The sequence below is a fragment of the Salvelinus fontinalis genome, chromosome 37 (assembly GCF_029448725.1).
Source record: "Salvelinus fontinalis isolate EN_2023a chromosome 37, ASM2944872v1, whole genome shotgun sequence".
Classification (NCBI taxonomy): Eukaryota; Metazoa; Chordata; class Actinopteri; order Salmoniformes; family Salmonidae; genus Salvelinus; species Salvelinus fontinalis.
The window spans coordinates 1538634-1562956 of record NC_074701.1 but is presented as its reverse complement, the minus strand read 5'-3'; the positions used below and the strand labels follow the sequence as shown (position 1 = coordinate 1562956).

The window sequence follows — 24323 nt, the reverse complement described above, 5'->3', positions numbered from 1 at the left end:
AGCATAATCGGCTATTCTGCTCTGGATAGAGATAGTCATTTAACTGCACTGGCGCGCTAAGCACTTAAAAATACTATACAAATCTACACAAAAAGATAAGACAAGTTAAGAAAAAAGAAAAAGAATCAAATAAAAAAAATTGACAAATAAAATACGGACACAAAGCAAAGGAAGGAATATACTTGAAAAAGCTCATGTTTAAGGAACTCAAGGTAAAGGGTAAAAAGTGATATGGTGTGATTTAGCCATTGAATTACTGTATTGTTATTTTAAAAGGCAATTGTAATGATCTATGTCAAAGCTTTTTGAATTGAACAGAGGGAATGCATAGTCTCCCAGTCTCAGCCATTCTCAGCCATTGACCTCATTGTAACACCAGGGCTGTGTCTGAAAACATGACTAGCTGTCAAATCCTTGCTTCCTCTGTCCTTGTTTCCTCCACGCCTGGCCTTTCTCCCAAAGTGCATTGGAGGATGGAGGACGCAGGGTTTTTTGACAGCTAGTAAGGCGTTTAGACACAACCCAGCTGTCTTCGCTAAATGACTCCAACCGTAGAAATATAATTATTTATGTAATAAAGTTATTCTATTTCTATGACTCCAACGCACCTGCAATGATGTTCTCGGGGATCTTGGCAATGTAGGACGGCTTGCTGAACTTTGGTGGGTTGTCATTTTCATCCTATGGGAGAAGGCGAGCAAAGAAAATAGACGAAGTCTTCACAATCACATGAACAGTAAATAGATCGTACTTAAACAATAAATAAACACATTATGATATGTAGCCTGTTTCTTTGTGTGTAAATGTATTGTGCGGGGAGTCTGATAGTCTCTTGCTTAGTAGTAGTATAATGTTGGTGATATATTTGTGGCCCTTTTTCTGTGGTCTGTCGGGACTGTAGTGGAATAGTTACTTTGTCCAACAATGGATATTAAGGCTGTGACATTTCTCTGTTTCATTATTATGGTTCTGATTACCAACATATCGTACCAGCAGGGTTTTAGACATCCAGCTTACAGTGTGTGTATCTGTGTGGGTGTGTGTTAGTGTGTAGGTACAGTTGTACAAGTCGGAAGTTTACATACACCTTAGCCAAATACATTTAAAATCAGTTTTTCACAATTCCTGACATTTAATTCTAGTAAAAATGCCCTGTCTTAGGTCAGTTAGGATCACCACTTTATTTTAAGAATGTGAAATGTCAGAAAAAAAGTAGAGAATGATTTATTTCAGCTTTTATTTCATTCATCACATTCCCAGTGGGTCAGAAGTTTACATACACTCAATTAGTATTTTGTAGCATTGTCTTTAAATTGTTTAACTTCTGTCAAACGTTTCGAGTAGCCTTCCATAAGCTTCCCACAGTACATTGGGTGAATTTTGCCCATTCCTCCTGACAGAGCTGGTGTAACTGAGTCAGGTTTGTAGGCCTCCTTGCTCGCACATGCTTTTTCAGTTCTGGCTACAAATTTTCTATAGGATTGAGGTCAGGGCTTTGTGATGGCCACTCCAATACCTTGACTTTGTTGTCCTTAAGCCATTTTGCCACAACTTTGGAAATATGCTTGGGGTCATTGTGCATTTGGAAGACACATTTGCAACCAAGCTTTAACATCCTGACTGATGTCTTGAGATGTTGCTTCAATATATCCACATGATTTTCCTCCCTCATGATGCCATCTATTTTGTGAAGTGCACCAGTCCCTCCTGAGTGCTTCACAGTTTGTATGGTGTTCTTCGGCTTGTAAGCGTCCCCCTTTTTCCTACAAACATAATGATGGTCATTATGGCCAAATAGTTACATTTTTGTTTCATCAGACCAGAGAACCTTTCTCCAAAAAGTATGATCTTTGTCCCCATGTGTAGTTGCAAACCGTAGTCTGGCTTTTTATGGCGGTTTTGGAGCAGTGGCTTCTTCCTTGCTGAGCGGCCTTTCAGGTTATGTCGATATAGGACTCGTTTTACTGTGTATATAGCTACTTTTGTACCTGTTTCCTCCAGCATCTTCACAAGGTCTTTTGCTGTTGTTCTGGGATTGATTTGCACTTTTCGCACCAAAATACGTTCATCTCTAGGAGACAGAACGCGTCTCCTTCCTGAGCGGTATGACGGCTGCGTTGTCCCATGGTGTTTATACTTGCGTACTGTTGTTTGTTACAGAGATGAACATGGTACCTTCAGGCATTTGGAGATTGCTCCCAAGGATGAACCAGACTTGTGGGGGTCTACAATGTTTATCTGAGGTCTTGGCTGATTTCTTTTGATTTTCCCATGATGTCAAGCAAAGAGGCACTGAGTTTGAAGGTAGGCCTTGAAATACATCCACATTTAAACCTTCAATTGACTCAAATTATATCAATTAGCCTAACATAAACTTCTAAAGCCATGAAATAATTTTCTGCAATTTTCCAAACTGTTTAAAGGCACAGTCAACTTAGTATATGTAAACTTCTGACCAACTGAAATTGTGATACAGTGAATTTTAAGTGAAATAATCTGTCTGTCAACAATTGTTGGAAAAATGACTTGTGTCATGCACAAAGTAGATGTCCTAACCGTCTTGCCAAAACGATAGTTTGTTAACAAGAAATGTGTGGAGTGGTTGAAAAATTAGTTTTAATGACTCCAACCTAAGTGTATGTAAACTTCCGACTTCAACTGTATACTATGTACTCATTTATTTGGGAAGTCTCTGATACAAGATGAGCTATGAATCCCAGCTGTAGCCTCAGCGTGTATGGGAGACGACAGAGACAGAGACAGAGAGACAGAGAGACAGAGAGACAGAGAGACAGAGAGACAGAGAGAGAGAGAGAGAGAGAGAGAGAGAGAGAGAGAGAGAGAGAGAGAGAGAGAGAGAGAGAGAGAGAGAGAGAGAGAGAGAGAGAGAGAGAGAGAGAGAGAGAGAGAGAGAGAGAGAGAGGAGAGAGAGAGAGAGAGAGAGAGAGAGAGAGAGAGAGAGAGAGAGAGAGAGAGAGAGAGAGAGAGAGAGAGAGACGATGTGAGCTTGAGCTGTTCTTCTCTTTACTCCATCTCTCTCTCTATGTAGAAGGTAGAGAGTCTCTCGGTCTCACATCAGTTCTGTGGCGCACGCACCACAGGGGGTTATCACTGTGGCTGCATCACACACAGGGCTTTAGTAGCGCAGCACAAGGCACAGATAGTGTGAGTGACATTTGTCAAAGTGTTAACACTCTATAGCAGCTGCCACAGCAGGGGACACGCCAGAAATAGTGACAGAAATGAACATTTTAGTGTTTGTCTATGCAGCTAGTGTTTATTAGCTGTTTATGTAGGGGTCATTTACTGTTTTTTACATGTTTCTCTATGTAATGATGAACAGAGAATGTTAAACCTTTTAAGGATCGTACCCTTTTTTTCAATTTTCACCTAAAATGTCATACCCAAATCTAACTGCCTTTAGCTCAGGACCTGAAGCAATGATTTATTTATTTATTTTTTATTTCACCTTTATTAGGTAGGTAGGCTAGTTGAGGTAGACTAGGTAGGCTAGTTGAGAACAAGTTCTCATTTGCAACTGCGACCTGGCCATGGTAAAGCATAGCAATTCGACACATACAACAACACACACATGGGATAAACAAAACATACAGTCAATAATACAGTGGAACAAAAGAAAAGAAAAAGTCTATATACAGTGAGTGCAAATAAGGTAAGATAAGGGAGTTAAGGCAATAAATAGGCCATGATGGCGAAGTAATTACAATATAGCAATTAAACACTGGAATGGTAGATGTGCAGAAGATGAATGTGCAAGTAGAGATACTGGGGTGCAAAGGAGCAAGATAAATACATAAATACAGTATGGGAATGAGGTAGGTAGATAGATGGGCTGTTTACAGATGGGTTATGTACAGGTGCAGTGATCGGTGAGCTGCTCTGACAGCTGGTGCTTAAACTTCTTATGGCTGCAAGGCAAAGTGTTGAGTAGCCAGTGAAATCGTGGCCATTTCAAACGGCCTCCTACTCAAATCTTGCTCGTACAATATGAATATTATTTTTCTTTTTGGATAGAAAACACTTTCTAGTTTCTAAAAGAGTTGGAATTATTTCTCTGAGTGAAACAGAAGTCCTTCTGCAGCACTTTTCCTGACCAGGAAGTGAAATGTCAGAAATCAATGCTCTTTTCAACTTGATGCCTATACATGGTCTTGACACTTAGGAGTCTGTTGACACTCTATACGCCTTCTTATTGGTGTAAAGAGGATGTCAGAGAAGAAATTTTTGTGCTCATCTTGGTCTGTGGTGGAAAAAAACCTATTCCTTTGACGTGACCGTCCACTTCCGGTACTCTGAAGGAAGTGGGATTGACTTCTGTTTTGCCTTGGTAACGAACGGCTAACGTCTCCGGCTCGATTTTGATACATGTGACCATATCATCGTAATGTATGTTTTTTCAATATAGTTTAATCAGATTATTGAAACTTTATTCGGGAGTTTTGCCGTGTTCCGAGAAATTTATGCCACTCGGCTAGTGCCAATGCTAACTGAAGAGGGAAATTTGCCATTCTGAATCGAAACAACGACTCATCTGGACAGAGGACACGTTCTTCAACATTCTGATGAAAGATCAGCAAAAGTAAGACCCATTTTATGATGTTATTTCTTATATCTGTCGTGCATGTGAACTGGCCGTGGGCGCCCAATTATTTCTGTCTATTGTAGCTACGCTAATATAGCGATACATTTTGTTTTCGCTGTAAAACATTTAATAAATCGGAAATATTGTTTGGAATCACAAGATGCCTGTCTTTCAATTGCTGCAGACTATGTATTTTTCAGAAATGTTTTATGATGAGTAATTAGCTATTTGACGTTGGTGTCTGTAAATATTCTGTCTGCTTTCGGTGCAATTTCGGATTGTAGCTGAAATGTAAACTATGGTTTATACATGAAATATGCAAATTTTTCGAACAAAACACATGCTATACAATAAATATGTTATCAGATTGTCATCTGATGAGGTTGTTTCTTGGTTAGTGGCTATTTATATCTTTATTTGGTCGAATTTGTGATAGCACCTGATGGAGTAAGAAACTGATGGAGTTAGAAAAGTTGTGTCTTTTGCTAACGTGGTTAGCTAATAGATTTACATATTTTGTCTTCCCTGTAAAACATTTTAAAAATCGGACATGTTGGCTTGATTCACAAGATGTGCACCTTTCATCTGGTGTCTTGGACTTGTTAATGTGTGAAAGTTAAATATAAAAAAAAAATAGATTTTGAATTTCGCGCCCTGCACTTTGAGCTGGATGTTGTCATAAGTGTACCGGTGTCGGGCTGCCCCCGTAAAAGGTTAAAGCTAGTGAGGGAGATATGAGTCTCCAGCTTCAGAGATTTTTGCAGTTCGTTCCAGTCATTGGCAGCAGAGAACTGGAAGGAAAGACGACCAAAGGAGGAATTGGCTTTGGGGGTGACCAGTGAGATATACCTGCTGGAGCGTGTGCTACGAGTGGGTGCTGCTATGGTGACCAGTGAGCTGAGATAAGGCGGGGCTTTACCTAGCAGAGACTTGTAGATAACCTGTAGCCAGTGGGTTTGTCGACGAGTATGAAGCGAGAGCCAACCAACGAGAGCGTAAAGGTAGCAATGGTGGGTAGTGTATGGGGCTTTGGTGACAAAACGGATGGCACTGTGATAGACTGCATCCAGTTTGTTGAGTAGAGTGTTGGAGGCTATTTTATAGACGACATCACCGAAGTCGAGGATCGGTAGGATGGTCAGTTTTACGAGGGTATGTTTGGCAGCATGAGTGAAGGATGCTTTGTTGCAATATAGGAAGCTGATTCTAGATTAAATTTTTGATTGGAGAAGCTTAATGTGAGTCTGGAAGGAGAGTTTACAGTCTAACCAGACACCTAGGTATTTGTAGTTGTCCATCTATTCAAAGTCAGAGCCGTCCAGAGTAGTGATGCTGGACGGGCGAGCAGGTGCGGGTAGTGATCGGTTGAAAAGCATGCATTTAGTTTTACTTGTGTTTAAGAGCAGTTGGAGGCCACGGAAGGAGAGTTGTATGGCATTGAAGCTCATCTGGAGGTTAGTTAACACAGTGTCCAAAGAGGGGCCATAAGTATACAGAATGGTGTCGTCTGCGTAGAGGTGTATCAGAGAATCACCAGCAGTAAGAGCAACATCATTGATGTAAACAGAAAAGAGATTCGGCCCGAGGGTTGAACCCTGTGGCACCCCATAGAGACTACCAGATGTCCGGACAACAGGCCCTCCGATTTGACACACTGAACTCTATCAGAGAAGTAGTTGGTAAACCAGGCGAGGCAATCATTTGAGAAACCAAGGCTGTCGAGTCTGCCAATAAGAATGTGATGATTGACAAAGTCGAAAGCCTTGGCCAGGTCGATGAATACGGCTGCACAGTAATGTCTCTTATCGATGGCGGTTATGATGTCGTTTAGGACCTTGAGCGTGGCTGAGGTGCACCCATGACCAGCTCTGAAACCAGATTGCATAGCGGAGAAGGTACGGTGGGAATTGAAATGGTCGGTAATCTGTTTGTTAACTTGGCTTTCAAAGACCTTAGAAAGACAGGGTAGGATAGATATAGGTCTGTAGCAGTTTGGGTCTAGAGTGTCACCCCCTTTGAAGAGGGGGATGACTGCGGCAGCTTTCCAATCTTTGGAAATCTCAGACGATGCTAAAGAGAGGTTGAACAGGCAAGTAATAGGGGTTGCAACAATTTCGGCAAATAATTTTAGAAAGAGAGGGTCCAGATTGTCTAGCCCGGCTGATTTGTAGGGGTCCAGATTTTGCAGCTCTTTCAGAACATCAGCTATCTGGATTTGGGTGAAGTGGAAATGGTGGGGGCTTTGGCGGGTTGCTGTGGAGGATGCCGGGCAGTTGACCGGGGTTGGGGTAGCCAAATGGAAAGCATGGCCAGCCGTAGTGTCACGCCCTGGCCATAGAGAGGCTTGTATTCTCTATTTTGGTTAGGCCAGGGTGTGACTAGGGTGGGCATTCTAGTTTCTTTATTTCTATGTTTTCTGTTTCTATTTTTTGGCCGGGTATGGTTCTCAATCAGGGACAGCTGTCTATCGTTGTCTCTGATTGGGAATCATACTTAGGCAGCCTGTTTTTCCACCTTAGTTGTGGGTAGTTGTCTGTGTTAATGGCCTGTATAGCCCTAGTCAGCTTCACGTTCGTTTTTGTTGTTTCTTGTTTTTGTTGGCGACATTCATAATACAAATAAATGTACGCTCACAACGCTGCACCTTGGTCCGGTCATTTCCACCCTGACAACGATCATGACACGTAGAGAAATGCTTATTGAAATTCTCACTTATAGTGGATTTATCGGTGGTGACAGTGTTTCCTAGCCTCAGAGCAGTGGGCAGCTGGGAGGAGGTGCTCTTATTCTCCATGGACTTTACAGTGTCCCAGAACTTTTTTGAGTTAGTTCTACAGGATGCAAATTTCTGTTTGAAAAAGCTAGCCTTAGCTTTCCTAACTGCCTGTGTATTTTGTTCCTAACTTCCCTGAAAAGTTGCATACCACGGGGGCTATTCGATGCTAACGCAGAATGCCACAGCATGTTTTTGTGCTGGCCAAGGGCAGACAGGTCTGGAGTGAAACAAGGACTGTATCTATTCCTAGTTCTACATTTTTTGAACGGGGCATGCTTATTTAAGATGGTGAGGAAGGCACTTTTAAAGAATAGCCAGGCATCATCTACTGACTGGATGAGGTCAATGTCATTCCAGGAAATCCTGGCCAGGTCGATTAGAGAGGCCTGCTCGCAGAAGTGTTTTACAGAGCGTTTGACAGTGATGAGGGGTGATCGTTTGGTCGCAGACCCATTACGGATGCAGGCAATGAGGCAGTGATCGCTGAGATCTTGATTGAAAACAGCAGAGGTGTATTTGGAGGGCGAGTTAGTTAGGATGACATCAATGAGGGTGCCCGTGTTTACGAATTTGGAGTTGTACCTGGTAGGTTCATTGATAATTTGTGTGAGATTGAAGGCATCAAGCTTGGATTGTAGGATGGCCGGGGTGTTAAGCATGTCCCAGTTTAGGTCACCTAGTAGCACAAGCTCAGAAGATAGATGGGGGGCAATCAATTCACATATGGTATTGAGGGCACAGCTGGGGGCAGAGGGAGGTCTATAGCAAGCGGCAACAGTGAGAGACTTGTTTCTGGAAAGGTGCATTTTTAGAATTAGAAGTTCGAATTGTTTGGGTACAGACTTGGATAGTAATACAGAACTCTGCAGGCTATCTAGTAGATTGCAACACCGTCCCCTTGATAAGCACATTCTTGATACCATTTGAAAGGAAACACTTTGAAGTTTGTGGAAATGTGAAATTTATGTAGGAGTGTTATATACATTAGATCTGGTAAAAGATAATATAAACCAAAAAACATGTGTTTATTTATTTTTAAAATGCAAGAGGAAGGCCATACTTTCAGATATGAGTCTAGGTCTAATTTAGATCTTTTCCACCAGATGGCAGCATTGTGCGGGCAAAGTTTCAGACTCATCCAGTGAAGAATTACATTACTGCACACCATTTTGTATCAAGTGTGCCAGGAGTTTGTCCATGTGCTGAATTGTCCAATTGATACATTTTCAAGTACATAACTATAGAGAACATACAAAAATGGTATGGTAAATAATGTAAGTTTACACGCTCCCAGGGATATCATACATGATGGATCATTAGCTTAACCACTAACTTTCACACATGACCAGGTGGGGTGGGTGTGTCGCCAGAGACAGCAGTTGGGTCAAACTGTAGACCCAAGTTCCTACATTTGAACATAAAAATAGATTTTATCAAACAAAACTATGCCACATTTAATCTCCGGGACCCTCAGGTTGATAAATCAGAGCAAGATTACTGAATGTAAGTACATTATTTACCTTCAGAGGTGAATATATCAAACCAGATGCCGTGATAAGTTTTTTTGTAGTTGTGCACTCTCCTCAAACAATAGCATGGTATTTTTTTCCACTGCAATAGCTACTGTTGATTGGACACTGCAGTTAGATTAACAAGAATTTAAGCTGCCTGCCCATATAAGACATGTCTATGTACCGGAAAGTTGGCTGTTGTGTACAATGTCATTCTAGTCACATTAGCGCATGTTAGCAACAACCGTCACGGTTTAGGGACACCCATCCCATAGAGGTTAAAATTGAGAAACTATTTATATCTAAAGTTTCCATTTTTAAATTGTAAATTCAAGTCACTTCCTGAATCGACTGACTTCCATTCGAATTAAACCCAATCCTGGTACGTGAGTTTTGGATGAAACTATTAGAAAGCATAAAGGGGGGTGATGTACTGACAAACAGCTCCACGGTGACAGCGACACTGCTGTTGAGGGCTGGGTTCCCCCCGTCTTTGGCCATCACAGTCAGGTAGATCAGTCCTTCAGGGACCATCTCGTAGTCCAGTGGGCTGTTCACACTGATCACTGAGGAGAGGAGAGGGGAGGAGAGACGAGGGAGGGAGAGCGTGGCGAGAGAGCGTTGAGAGAGCAGAGTGCTGAGGACGTGTGTGATGCTAAGGACTGTAGAGACAGCAGGGTTTACAGCCGGAGCATGACATAACACAGCAACTTTATATTCTAGTTAGGCCTACATACAAAATATGTACAGTACTTAGTGTAAAAATTGCTTGCCAAATATCAAAATGAATGTGTATTATGTTCAGACAACAAGTTCCTTTGTATCATGTAAAGCCCTACTCGGAGGTTTTTGAGGTTACTCAAAACAAGCATCATTCCAATATGTGCGTGCATGTGTGTGTTTATCTGCGTGTATGCTGACCTGCGTAGCCCTCCACCATGATAATTCTGAAGTAACTACGGAATGCAGATGCCGATGTGATGGTGTAGGTCAGGAAGTTGTTAGGGGGCGAGTCTTCGTCTGTGGCCTGAGAAAGAAAGACGGTGATTACAAGTCAATACTTTTTATTTGATTGAATTACAATGTGTATAACTCAAGTGCAGTTGCGACATTGATGCTTTGGCAATATTTACTCAACGTATATCATGCCAATGAAGCAATTCGTACATGAATTTGACTGAGCGAGAAGGGGGGGGGGGGGGGTTGGGGAGGAAGGGAGAGACAGTGACTGACTTAGTGAGTGAGTCAGAGATAATACGATTTCACGTGAAAGAGACAGACAGTGTGTATGAGTATGGATGCCCAGATGCTACAGTAGACAGTGTTACAGTGTTGGGACCTATGGATAATAACACACTGTCAGCCAGTCAGTGTGTTATTGGACAGATTAGAACCAAAGCCCAGTGTTAATATTGGGTGAACACAGCAAACAGACAGTAGTGTGTGTGTGTGTGTGTCTAATTCTAGGTTAATCGACACAACAATAACAGAACTACATCTGACAAGGATAGAACATTAATCATGAGAAGAGTGAGAGTCATTGGAGCTTCCTAGGGAATCAATATAGGTTGGACATGTCAAATGCTGACTTGGGAACAAATGCAAAAAATGTTATGACTATGTAGAGATTTTATTGGTAACTTCTCTCACTGAGAAAGTGCTACTCTTGTCTCTCTCAATTGAACCCTCTCTCCATATCTCCTTCTCTAACATGATCACCTTCGGCTCTCCTCTCTCGCTCTCTCTTTCTATCTCTCTCCCTCTCTTTCGCTCACTCTATCGCTCTTCAAAATACTTTATGATAAGGCATTCACTCTCCAACCAACTGAGGAGAGAGAAAGACAAACAGAGAGAGGGGAAAGAGGGAAGAAGAGGGGTAAAAGAAGAAAGGTAGAGGAAAGGAGAGGCGGAAGCGGGGAAGAAGAGACTGTTGAAGGCATGAGATGTGGGAGGCAAAGAGAACGCACTGTTGTAGAGAGAAAGAGACAGGGAGAGACAGTTCCCCCTTCCCCATCATTTCTCTCCCTCCTTTCCTTTCTCTTTTGGCTTCACACTACCCCTTCCTCTCTCGCTCTCTGTCTCTCTCTCTCTTTTTCCAGGGTGCGTTCTCATAGCATGTGCAGAACAGCTGGCGGGCATATTCACAGGCATTTTCAACCTCTCCGTTGCCCAGTATATAATCTCCGCTTATGCTTATGTTTCTTTTTGTCAAGCAAAACATTTTGTGGAAGGTACTGCGCAGCGCACAGACCCCCTCGTGCAATTAGTTTCGTTGAGATACGTCAGCTTTACTTGTAGGCCTATTTGGCGGGACAAATGTGTAGCCACCTGTATAGCCTCTTGCCTCTTTCTGTTTGAGGCTTTTATTGGAGAATATGAAAATGTTTGTGTCTGTTGCTTTTCATTAAATCATGCATAGCTCTTCTTTATAAGGCCTAAAATAAATGTGTTCATATGGGCAAAATATTATCTATAGGCTACAGCATACAGAATTTTTATCAGTTATAAAAAAAACATTTAATACCGAAAAAAAAAATCTGGTAAAAGGCCAACATTTGGACCATTCAGTTAAAGCAGACTCTTTGTCACATGACTATAGGAATGGAAACATTGTGATTTTAGAGACAAAAAGTGACAATAGCCTATGATTAAAGGCTATACTGGGCTCTCACAATTCAGTTCAAGTCACGATTATCAGCTTTGGTATTGTCTTCTGTGAGCAGGCTTTCTGAGTGAGGAGAAACACATGGGTAGGAAAAAGTCGGAAAATGAAAATGATTATGAAATTTGGACCACATAAATCCAATGTTTATATAAAATATTTTAACTGTCGATTAAGTCAATTTAATATAGGACATCATAAAATCAATTTGGCCAATATCGTTTTAATCGTTTTCTCATTATAATACGGAAAATGTAGGCCATTTCAAAAGAACAGAATTCCATATTTTGAGTTGACTCTATAGTCTATTATACTAAAGATCTAGCCAAGGTTCAACTTTATTAAGGAAAGGGCATCTTTTAAAACAATTTTGATACTCACCTCATGTCTTGATAATATGAATGAGAATGTAGTCCATTTTATTTTGAAATCAGTATTTCTCCCAATGCTCTCTCCCATTGCTCCCATTTAAAAAAATATATATGCATAAGAGATTCACAAGACTATAACATTGGATTGTTGTAAAATGCTGCCCTGCCCTGGCTGGACACTTACATTAAAATAATTTCCCCCTGTCATTGCTCCCATTGTTCCCTTTTCAAAAATATATATGCATGAGTGACTTGCTGGCATTCCACCGCCATGGCAAAAACCCCGCTACCTGCAAGCAACAGAAGGATCTGATGTCACTGGTTGAAAAGTACACGAGTCAACGGCTGGAGTCTTACCCGAAGAGCGTCGCCTACACTTTCGAGTTGCAGTTGTGAATATTTCAAAATCCATCTGAGAAAAAAATGAGCACTGCCTATTTTGATACTGCTTCGTGACAATTATCAATTTCATCCCTTTCAATGACTCCAAAATCCTTATCAGGCCAGAATACAAAGCACATTCTTGGATGGTTTGTTCGTGAACTTGTTTTTACGGCACTGCATTGTTATATTTTGGGGTATTTTTGGGTTATTTGAAATACATGTTTTATAGTGATTGGGGTGTTGTAAAAACAAAAAATACATTGTAGGAACTAGATATAGGCCTAGATATAGTATAGTCTGTTTTTAGCCTTCAGCCTTTATATAACCACATAAACAAATGTATATACAATATTCTGCCCATATGAACACATGTATTTTAGGCCATAACTTAACCAATTTCTGTAGGCTATATATAAAATATTCTGCACATATGAACGAATGTGTTAACAATATTTGTAGCCATACTTGATTTAATGAAAAGTAGTCAACATACCTATAGCTTCACATTCTATAATAACTGACTCATGAACACAAATCACACAATAGTAAACATACACAGCATTGTTTTACATGATTTAATAAAAAACGAATAAACACAACCACGCAATAGCCCTTCACGACTTCCCCGGGATACTCAACGTACTGCAGCCTCATGCGGGTGAATGAGTAACAGAGGAAGGAGTTTGCTTCTGCTGCAGTATTAGCAGTTGTAATATTTGTGTTGTGGAAAATATCATCAGACAGGAGACAGGAGTACAGTTCAGTGTTGTTTAGAAAATAATCTCGTGCCATACAGCCCCGGACCAATAGTGCGCATGTGCACTTTCTGTTAGGTGTCGTGTCTCAACATAACACTGCCTTAATACATTACTGCTCGGTAACAGCCTAGTAACTAATATAGACAGATGTCGATCACCGATACTACAGCGGTAAAATATTGCGTGTTGTGGTGGTGCTTCAGGAATCCCAACATGTCTTAACCTGACCACAGTCAATCCTGTTCCCAAGGTCTCTATGGCTACCTGCCACAATGACTACCGCCCTGATGCACACACATCTGTAGTCATGAAGGGTTTTGAAAGGCTGGTTATGGCACACACAAACACGCATACACACACACATACAGTGGTGGGAAAAAGTACCTAATTGTTATACTTGAGTAAAAGTAAAGATAACTTAATAGAAAACGACTCAAGTAAAAGTGAAAGTCACCCAGTAAAATACTACTTGAGTAAAAGTCTAAAAGTATTTGGTTTTAAATATACTTAAGTATCAAAAGTAAATGTCATTGCTAAAATATACTTAAAAACTTCTTCGGGATTGGTGTCCCTTCTACAGGACGGTTGAGCTAACATAGGCTAATGCGATTAGCATGAGGTTGTAAGTAACGCGATCATTTCCCTGAACATATCTGATATTTGCAGAAAGCTTAAATTCTTGTTAATCTAACTGCACTGTCCAATTTACAGCAGCTATTAGAGTGAAAGAATACCATGCATTTGTTTGAGGAGAGTGCACAGTTTTGAACATTTAAAGTTATTAATAAACAAATTAGGCACATTTGGGCTTGATACAACATTTTGATCAGAAATGCAATGGTTCATTGGATCAGTCTAAAACTTTGCACATACACTGATGCCATCTACTGGCCAAAATCTAAACTGCAGCTGGGCTGGAATAATACATTATACTTTCTCTTGCATTTCAAAATGAGGATGATACAAAAAAATACAGAAGAACGGTTGTTTTTTCTTTGTATTATCTTTTACCAGATCTAATGTGTTATATTCTACTACATTGTTTCACATTTCCATAAACTTCAAAGTGTTCCCTTTCAAATGGTGCCAAGAAAATGCAAATCCTTGCTTCACGTCCTGAGCTACAAGCAGTTAGATTTGGATATGTCATTTTAGGCGAAAATTGAAAAAAAGGGAGTGGATCCTCAAGAGGTTTTTAAGTAAAAGGTATAAAGGTATAAATAATTTCAAATTCCTTATATTAAGCAAACCAGACGGCACCATTTTCTTGTTATTGTAATGTACGGAAAGCCAGTGGCACACTCCAACACTCAGACATAATTTACAAACGAAGCACGTGTGTTTAGTGAGCCCGCCAGATCAGAGGCAGAGGATGACCAGGGATGTTCTCTTGATAAGTGTGTGAATTGGACTATTTTGCTGTCCTGCTAAGCATTCAAAATGTAAAGAGGACTTTTGGGTGTCAGGGAAAATGTATGGAGTAAAAAGTATATCATTTAGGAATGTAGTGAAGTATAAGTAAAGGTTGTAAAAAACATAAATAGTAAAGTACAGATACCCTGAAAAACAACTTAAGTAGTACTTGAAAGTATTTTCACTTAAGTACTTTACACCACTGCACACACTCACATACACACACACTTAATTTGATCACACACACATAACACACACATATTCATACTGACTCTATACACACACCCACTCAAATACAATCATCATATACGCTGCAGCTATATAGTTTATCACATATCCTGATCACTACTCACCGTACCCCTATTCATATCTACCCCTACCACTCCAGTATCCCTGCGCATTTTAAATATGGTATTGGCACTGACCCTGTAAATTACTGTAGCTTACTTACTTTCTCGTGTCCTTCATATTTCTATTTCTCCGGTATTTTTTTAGATTTTTGTTCTACTTGACTTTTTTTTATAGTACTACCTAAACTGATTACTGCAATGTTGAGAAAGACCATCTCTCACTCTCATATTTCCTCCCTCCTTCTCTCCCCTCCTTACCTTCTTCTATTAGCTCCAGTGTTTTCAGAGACTTGGGAGTCCAGTCCTTGGCAAAACCAGAATTGCTGACACACTTTATGCTTGCTGGTTTCCCTTTTTCTCTTAGGCATCCTATTAATAACCAGTGTGTTTAAGGTTAGCTCTGTCTAATCAAAGACAGCAAGTCGAGCGTTCAGTTCCCACTCACACACATACGCACACACGCACACACACACCCACACACGCACACACGCACACACGCACACACACGGCAAATAAAGCATGGCTGAGCTGTGTAGAGCCAAGTCAGGATCACATGGCCAATAATTGGCTTTGGATGCATCCAAAATGGCACCCTATCCCCTATATAGTGCACTCCTTTTGACAAGGGTCAAATGGAGTGCACTAAATAGGGAATATAGTGCTATTTGGGAAGCAAGCTTTCTCTCCAGGGGTGGTTAAGAGGAAACGCAGAGCCATTAGTTACTATTACACCCCCCCGACCTCTGACCTAACTGGAAACCTGACTAATAGGGGGCTGTAGAGAGATGGAGGTATAGGAGTTCTAACAGGAAGACAGAGTGGATGGCAGAGAGGGTGAGGCAGACAGAGGTGTGTAACACACACAGTGACACATGTGTGTGTGTGTGTGAGAAGGCACATATGCATGCACAGCTATTGCTCGCCTGAGGTAGAGTATCTCATGATAAGCTGTAGACCACACTATCTACCTAGTGAGTTTTCATCTGTATTTTTCATAGCTGTTTACACACCACCACAGTCAGAGGCTGCCACTAAGACAGCATTGAATGAGCTGTATTCCACCATAAGCAAACAAGAAAACACTCACCCAGAGCCGGAGCTCCTATAGCAGGGAAACTTAAATCCGTTTTACCAAATTTCTATCAGCATGTTAAACGTGCAACCAGAAGAAAAAAAACTGCAGGGCCAGACGGATTACCAGGACGTGTACTGCGAGCATGCGCTGACCAACTGTCAATTGTCTTTACTGACATTTTCAACCTCTCCCTGTCCGAGTCTGTAACACCAGCATATTTTAAGCAGACCACCATAATTCCTGTGCCCAAGAAAACTAAGGTAACCATCCTATATGACTACCGACCCGTAGCACTCATGTCTGTAGCCATGAAGTGCTTTGAAAGGCTGGTCACAGCTCACATCAACACCATTATCCCAGAAACCCGCCCCAACAGATCCACAGATGATGCAATCTCTACTGCACTCCACACTGCCCTTTCCCACCTGGACAAAAGGAACACCTATGTGAGAATGCTATTCATTGACAAAAGCTTAGTGTTCAACACCATAGTGCCCTCAAAGCTAATCAATAAGCTAAGGACCCTGGGACTAAACACTCTCTGCAACTGGATGCTGGACTTCCTGACGTGCTGCCCCCAGGTGGTAAGGGTAGGTAACAACACATCTGCCACGCAGATCCTCAACACAGGGGCCCCTCAGGGGTGCGTGCTCAGTCTGATCCTGTACTCCCTGTTCACTCATGACTGAACGGACTACAACACCTTCATTGAATTTGCCAATGACACAGTGATAGGCCTGATCACCGACAACGAAAAGTCAGCCTTTAGGGAGGTCAGAGACCTGGCCGTGTGGTGCCAGGACAACAACCTATTCCTCAATGTGATCAAGACAAAGGAGATGATTGTGGACGACAGGAAAAAGAGGACCGAGCATGCCCCCATTCTCATCGACGGGGCTGCAGTGGAGCAGGTTGAGAGCTTCAAGTTCCTTGGTGTCCACATCACCAACAAACTAACATAGTCCAAGCACGCCAAGAAAGTCGTGAAGAGGGCACGACGAAACCTATTCCCCCTCAGGAGACTGAAAAGATTTGGCATGGGTTCTCAGATCCTCAAAAAGTTCTACAGCTGCACCATTGAGAGCATCCTGACTGGTTGCATCACTGGTTGCATCACATCAATGGCAACTGCTATGGCAACGAACGGCCCAGTGCATCACTGGGGCCAAGCTTCCTGCCATCCAGGACCTCTATACCAGGTGGTGTCAGAGGATGGCCCTAAAAATTGTCAAAGACTCCAGCCACCCTAGTCATAGACTGTTCTCTCTGTTACCGCACGGCAAGTGGTACTGGAGCGCCAAGTCTAGGACCAAGAGTCTTCTAAACAGCTTCTACACATATGTCATAAGACTCGTGAAGATCTAATCAAATGGCTACCCAGACTATTTGCATTGCCCCCCCCCCCCCCCCCCCCTCTTTACACCGCTGCTGCTCTCTGTTGTTGTTATCTATGCATAGTCACTTCAATAACTCTACCTACATGAACATACTACCTCAATTAACCGGTGCCCCCGTACATTGACTCTGTACCGGTACCTCCCTGTATATAGTCTCGATATTGTTGTTTTACTGCTCCTCTTTAATTACTTGTTACTTTTATCTCTCATTCTTGTTCGTATTTTTTGAAATTGCATTGGTGGTTGGGGGCTCGTAAGTAACCATTTCACTGTAAGGTCTACACCTGTTGTATTCGGCGCTGGTGACTAATACAATTTGATTTGAAGTGTGCACGCACACACATGCACACATGTAGGCAGCCACCCATGCACGCACACGCACACACACAAATACAAGCACACAGACAAACACACATGCACACAGACACAGACCACTTAAACTGTGTAAGTCAAATTGAAGAGGGCAATCAGCATGGGTGAAAGATTACGAAAAAATTGACATCAAAGTCAACTTGATATGGAGCTCAGGAGGTATCCTTTGGTATCACAACTTAGACCTCCTCCCATCATGAAGTGCTTTGAAAATGCTGGTTATGGCACACATCAACTCCATCATTCTAGACACCCTGGACCCATTCCAATTTGCATACCGCCCCAACAGATCCATAGACAACGTAATCTGAATTGCGCTCTACACTGCCCTCACCCACCTAGATAAGAAGATCACCTCCGTGAGAATGATGTTCATTGTCTACAGCTCAGCTTTCAACACCATAGTCCCCTCCAAGGTTGTCACCAAGCCTGGGACCCTGGGACAGAAAACTTCCCTCTGCAACTGGATCCTGGACTTCCTAATAGGCCCGACCCCAGGTGGTGAGGGTAGGCAACATCACCTCTGCCACGCTGACCCTCAACACAGGGGACCCACAGAGTGTGTGCTTAGTCCCTTCCTGTACTCCCTGTTCACCAATGACTGCATGGTGAGGCATGACTCCAACAACATCATCAAGTTTGCTGACGACACGACAGTGGTAGGCCTGATCACCGGCGATGATGAGACAGCCTAAAGGGAGGAGGTCAGTGACCTGGAAGTGTTGTGTCAGGACAACAACCTCTCCCTCAACGCCAGTAAGACCAACAAGATGATCATGGACTACAGGAAATGGGGGGGGTGAGCACGCCCTCATCCACATCGACGGGGCTGCAATGGAGCGGGTCGACAGCTTTTAGTTCCTCGTTGTCCAAATCACTAAGGACTTAAAATAGTCCACACACAAGCATTGTCCTTCTTCCCTGGTGTGTGTGCGTATTTGTGTCTGTCTATCTATGTGTGTGTGTGTGTGTTTGTATGTGTGTGTGTTCTAACTTACCCTGACTCGGGCCACCTGCTGTGTGGCCTGTTCGTTCTCTCTCAGCGAACCCATGTAGAATTCCTTCTGAAAGAGTGGTGTGTTGTCGTTGACATCCAGCACGTTGACCCTCAGCCTGCCCGTGGTCTCTTCTCCACCCCCATCCCGGGCCAGCACGGTCAGGGTGAACCGACGCATCAGCTCGTAGTCCAGATTTCCCCTCAGACTCACCCAGCCCGTCTCAGCGTCCAACAAAAACCTGGGTGAGGGGCATGTGACAGGACAATAAGAAACTCCATCATTCAACAGATGAGACTTATTTCATTAGAATACTTTTTAATCATGCATATTGATTGAGAAAAGGTGGGGCAGTTTATTTATATGGTGTCTTAGTCAGTGTATTTAGGTGTTTCTTACTGGTCAGGCTCGTCACTGAAGTAGTACCGCACGGTCCCAAATGTGCCAAAGTCACCGTCTATGGCCTGAGGAGAGGGGAGAAAATGTAATTATTTAATGTTTGTTTGTGTGTATGTAGATTATAGTAAGAGGAAAGGGGCAAGGCACCAGCAGTCTTTGGACACATGATAGGCCGAGGAATGCATTTAAACATAATACCCCACGGGATATTCAATGGATGGCCTTCTGTCTACAGTACACCATTTAAAAACCCTAGGCTGAATCCAAAATGGCACCCTATACCCTATATAGTGCACTACTTTTGGCCAGAGCCCTATTTGGCAAAGTGGAGAGCTATAAATGGAATAGGGTGCCATTTGACTGTGGTATTGTATTCCCTTAAAACAAGTTGGAGAACAATAAATATAGTGAAAATCACATTCTGGTGAAGCAGCTGTGAATGCAATAAAATACATAAAACATCAGACCAAAAACAGCATGGTTAGAATTGGTCATCCTTCCCTGACTGATATCTGTTTTCTTTAAAGCTACAGTCTCGAGGCTGTAAACGCTGCCAAAGGTGCTTCAACAAAGTACTGATTAAGGGTTTGAATACTTATTTAAATGTGATATTTCAGTTTTTGCAAAAATGTAAAAAAAACAAAACCGTTTTTGCTTTGAAATTAAAGGGGTATTGAGTGTAGATTGATGAGGGGAAAAAACAATGTAATACATTTTAGAATAGGGTTGTAACGTAATAAAATGTGGGAAAAGTCAAGGGGTCTGAATACTTTCCGAATGCACTGTGGCTGAGGGATGGGGCTAAGACATGTAACCTCTATCCAATTCAATGACAGCACTCTAGATGCAAGGACTGACAGTCCATGACATCCACATGATAGTTTTAAACAAATTTGGAAGCTATACACTGTTTCTTTACATGTAAACAATGGAGTAATAAAACCATATTTTTTGGCAATAGAGTAAGAAACGTGTGCTTAGCTCATGAGGCATTAATAAGTTATATTCTTCAAGATTCAATGGGTATATATTTAAGGCCCAATGCAGCCGTTATTATATCAATATCAAATAATGTTGGGTAACAAATCAAATCTTATTGGTCACATACACATGGTTAGCAGATGTTAATGCGAGCACAGCGAAATGCTTGTGCTTCTAGTTCTGATAGTGCAGTAATATCTAGCAAGTAATCTAACAATTCCCCAACAACTACCTAATACACACAAATCTAAAGGGGTGAATGAGAACATGTACATATAAGTATATGGATGAGCGATGGTCGAGCGGCATAGGCAAGGTGCAAAAGATAGAATAAAATACATGTGAAATGAGTAATGTACACATTGTTAAAGTGGAATTACTTAAAGTGCCATTGTTTAAAGTGACTAGTGATCCATTTACTAAAGTGGCCAGTGATTGGGTCTCAATGTAGGCAGCAGCCTCTCTGAGTTAATGATTGCTGTTTAGCAGTCTGATGGCTTTGAGATAGAAGCTGTTTTTTAAATCTCTCGGTCCCAGCTTTAAAGCACCTGTACTGAACTCCTTCTGGATGGTAACGGTGTGAACAGGCAGTGGCTCGGGTGGTTGTAGCCCTTGATGATTTTTTTGGCCTTCCTGTGACATCGGGTGCTGTAGGTGTCATGGAGGGCAGGTAGTTTGCCCCCAGTGATTCATTCTGCAGACTGCACGACCCTCTGGAGAGCTTTGCGGTTGAGTTGCCGTACCACTCTGTAATTTAGCCTGACACGATGCTCTCAATTGTGCATCTGTTAAAGCTTGTCAGAGTTTTGGGTGAGAAGCCAATTTCTTCATCCTCCTGAGATTGAAGAGACTCTGGTGCACCTTCTTCACCACACTGTCTGTGTGGGTGGACCATTTCAGTTTGTCTTTGATGTGTATGCTGAGGAAAATATAACTTTCCACCTTCTCCACTACTGTCCCTTTGATGTGGATAGGGAGGTGCTCCCTCTGCTGTTTCCTGAAGTCCACGATCATCTCCTTTAATTTGTTGACGTTGAGTGAGAGGTTGTTTTCCTGACACCACACTCTGAGTGCCCTCACCTCCTCCCTATAGGCTGTCTCATCGTTGTTGGTGATAAGGCCCAATACTGTTGTGTCGTCTGAAAACTTGATGATTGAGTTGGAGGCATGTGTGGCCACGCAGTCGTGGGTAAACAGGGAGTACAGGAGGGGGCTGAGCACGCACACTTGTGGGGCCCCAGGGTTGAGGGTCAGCGAAGTGGAGATGTTGTTTCCTACCTTCACCACCTGGGTGCGGCCCATCAGAAAGTCCAGGACCCAATTGCACAGGGCAGGGTTGAGACCCATGGCCTCCAGCTTGATGATGAGCTTGGAGGGTACTATGGTGTTTAATACTGAGCTGTAGTCAATGAACAGCATTCTTACATAGGTATTCCTCTTGTACAGATGGGATAGGGCTGTGTGCAGTGTGATGGCGATTGCATCGTCTGTGGACCTGTTGGGGCCGTATGCAAACTGAAGTGGGTCTAGCGTGGCCGGTAAGGTGGAGGTGATATGATCCTTGACTAGTCTCTCAAAGCACTTCATGAGGACAGAAGTGAGTGCAACCGGGCGGTAGTCATTTAGTTCAGTTATCTTTGCCTTCTTGGGGACAGGAACAATGGTAGCTAGGGGCGGCAGGTAGCCTAGTGGTTAGAGCGTTGGGCCAGTAACCGAAAGGTTGCTGGATTGAATCCTCAAAATGACAATGTATAAATCTGTCGTTCTGCCCCTGAACAAGGCAGTTAACCCACTGTTCCCCGGTAGGCTGTCATTGTAAATAAGAATTTGTTCTTAACTTCTCTAGGGTAGGGGGCAGCATTTGAAATTTTGGATGAAATGAATGCCCAAATTAATCTGCCTGCTTCTCGGGCCCAGAAGATTTGATATGCATATAACTGGTAGATTTGGATAGAAAACACTCTGGATAGAAAACTGTTAAAATAGTGTCTGTGAGTATAACAGAACTGATTTGGCAGGCGAAAACCTGAGAAAAATCCATTCAGGAAGTAGTTTTTTGGCGGGTTTTGTAGTTTTCTATTCAATGCCATTACAGTATCCATTGACTTAGAACTCAAATTGCAGTTTCTATGCCTTCCACTAGATGTCAACAGTCTTTAGAAATTGTTTCAGGCTTGTATTCTGAAAAATTAGGAAGTAAGAGCAGTCTGAATGAGTGGACTCTAAAGTGTCACAGAGCTTTTTCATGTGCGAGACCGAGAGAGTGCCTTTCTTGTTTACCTTTTATATTGACGATGTTATTGTCTGGTTGAAATATTATCGATTATTTAGGCTAAAAACAACCTGAGGATTGAATATAAACATCGTTTGACATGTTTCTATGAACTTTACGGATACAATTTAGATTTTTTGTCTGCCTGTTTTGACTGTGTTTGAGCCTGTGGATTACTGAAGAAAACACGCAAACAAAACAGAGGTTTTTGGATATAAAGAGACTTTATCGAACAAAAGGAACATTTATTGAGTAAATGAATGGCTGCTGAGTGCAACCATATGAAGATCATCAAAGGTAAGGGATACATTTTATCTCTATATCTCTATCTACTTGGCTGGTTACTGTTTGTAATGATTTGTCTGCTGGGCTATATTCTCAAATAATCGCAAGGTATGCTTTCGCCGTAAAGCATTTTTTAAATCTGACACCGTGGTTGGATTCACAAGAAGTTAATCTTTAAACCTATGTAAAATATGTTTTGTTTTCTAAATTTTTATAATGAGTATTTCTGTATTTGAATTTGGCGCCCAGCAGTTTCACTGGCTGTTGTAGAGGTGGGACGCTAACGTCTCACGTATCCAAGAGAGGTTAACTGACTTGCCTAGTTAAATAAAGGTTAAATAAAACAATTAAATGTAATATTCTTGAAGCATGTGGGGACAACAGACTGGGAAAGCGATTGAATGTGTCCGTAAACTGGTCTATGCATGCTCTAAAGACGCGGCTAGCGATGCCGTCTGGGCCAGCAGCCTTGCGAGGGTTAACACGTTTAAATGTTTCACTCACGTCGGCCATGGAGAAGGAGGGGAGGGGGGAACACGACGATGGCACTGTATTATCCTCAAAGTGGGCAAAGAAGGTGTTTAGTTTGTCTGGAAGCGTGACGTCGGTGTCCGTGACGTGGCTGGTTTTCTTTTTGTAGTTCATGACTATTTAACAGGATACACAATAAACATTACCAGCAGCGTATGTGATGAGTCAAAAGAGTTAGTGCAAAAAGGGTCAATGCAGATAGTCCAGGTAGCTATTGGTTAACTATTTAACTAACAATTTAGCAGTTCTATGCCTTGGTAGAAGCTGTTCAGGGTCCTGTTGGTTCCAGACTTTGTTTTCAGCAAACGTAATGATGATGTTGGATGTAATTACGTACGTGTCTGTCATTGTTACGTGTCCTGTCCTTGTAAGTTATTGATGATGTATGTTGTGATAAAACTATATCCCAAGTAAAGATTAATAAAGTAATACTCCGCTCTGTACTCTACCAAGTATAAACTCTGGGGTGTGAAGACCTACGCAATCAATACATCTTCCTTTTTTAATTTTACGCACACAGCTTGAGAGTGAAGTTCTCTCTCTCTCTCTCTCTCGCTCTTGTTGGAGTGCATGCTGGGAGTCGGATGCTGGGAGTGGGAGTTTCACTATTGGGTTTCTGTGTTTTCAGTGTGTGTATATATACAGTTGAAGTCCGAAGTTTACATACACCTTAGCCAAATACATTTAAACTCAGTTTTTCACAATTCCGGACATTTAATCCTAGTAAAAATTCCCTGGCTTAAGTCTGTTAGGATCACCACTTTATTTTAAGAATGTGAAGTGCCAGAATAATAGTAGAGAGAATGATTTATTTCAGCTTTTATTTCTTTCATCACATTCCCCGTGGGTCAGAAGTTTACATACACTCAGTGAGTATTTGGTAGCATTGCCTTTAAATTGTTTAACTTGGGTCAACCGTTTCAGGTAGCCTTCCACAAGCTTCCCACAATAAGTTGGGTTAATTTTGGCCCATTCCTCCTGACAGAGCTGGTGTAACTGAGTCAGGTTTGTAGGCCTCCTTGCACACACACGCTTTTTCAGTTCTGCCCACAAATTTTCTATGGAATTGAGGTCAGGGCTTTGTGATGGCCAGTCTTATACCTTGACTTTGTTGTCCTTAAGCCATTTTGCCACAACTTTGGAAATATGCTTGGGGTCATTGTCCATTTTGGAAGACCCAAAGCTATA

General features: G+C 42.0%; 1 protein-coding gene across 1 annotated transcript in view; it reads right to left on the bottom strand.

Annotated features, from left to right (window-relative positions):
- LOC129835970 (cadherin-23-like) overlaps window positions 1-24323 on the bottom strand; it is a 717892-nt gene that overhangs the window by 207303 nt on the left and 486266 nt on the right. The window contains exons 14-18 of the mRNA XM_055901677.1: window positions 19067-19131; window positions 18671-18908; window positions 9812-9917; window positions 9329-9456; window positions 609-681 (exon numbers count right to left, since the gene is read on the bottom strand). Of these exons, the coding sequence (XP_055757652.1) occupies window positions 609-681; window positions 9329-9456; window positions 9812-9917; window positions 18671-18908; window positions 19067-19131 (610 nt within the window). The remainder of the gene's footprint in view (window positions 1-608; window positions 682-9328; window positions 9457-9811; window positions 9918-18670; window positions 18909-19066; window positions 19132-24323) is intronic.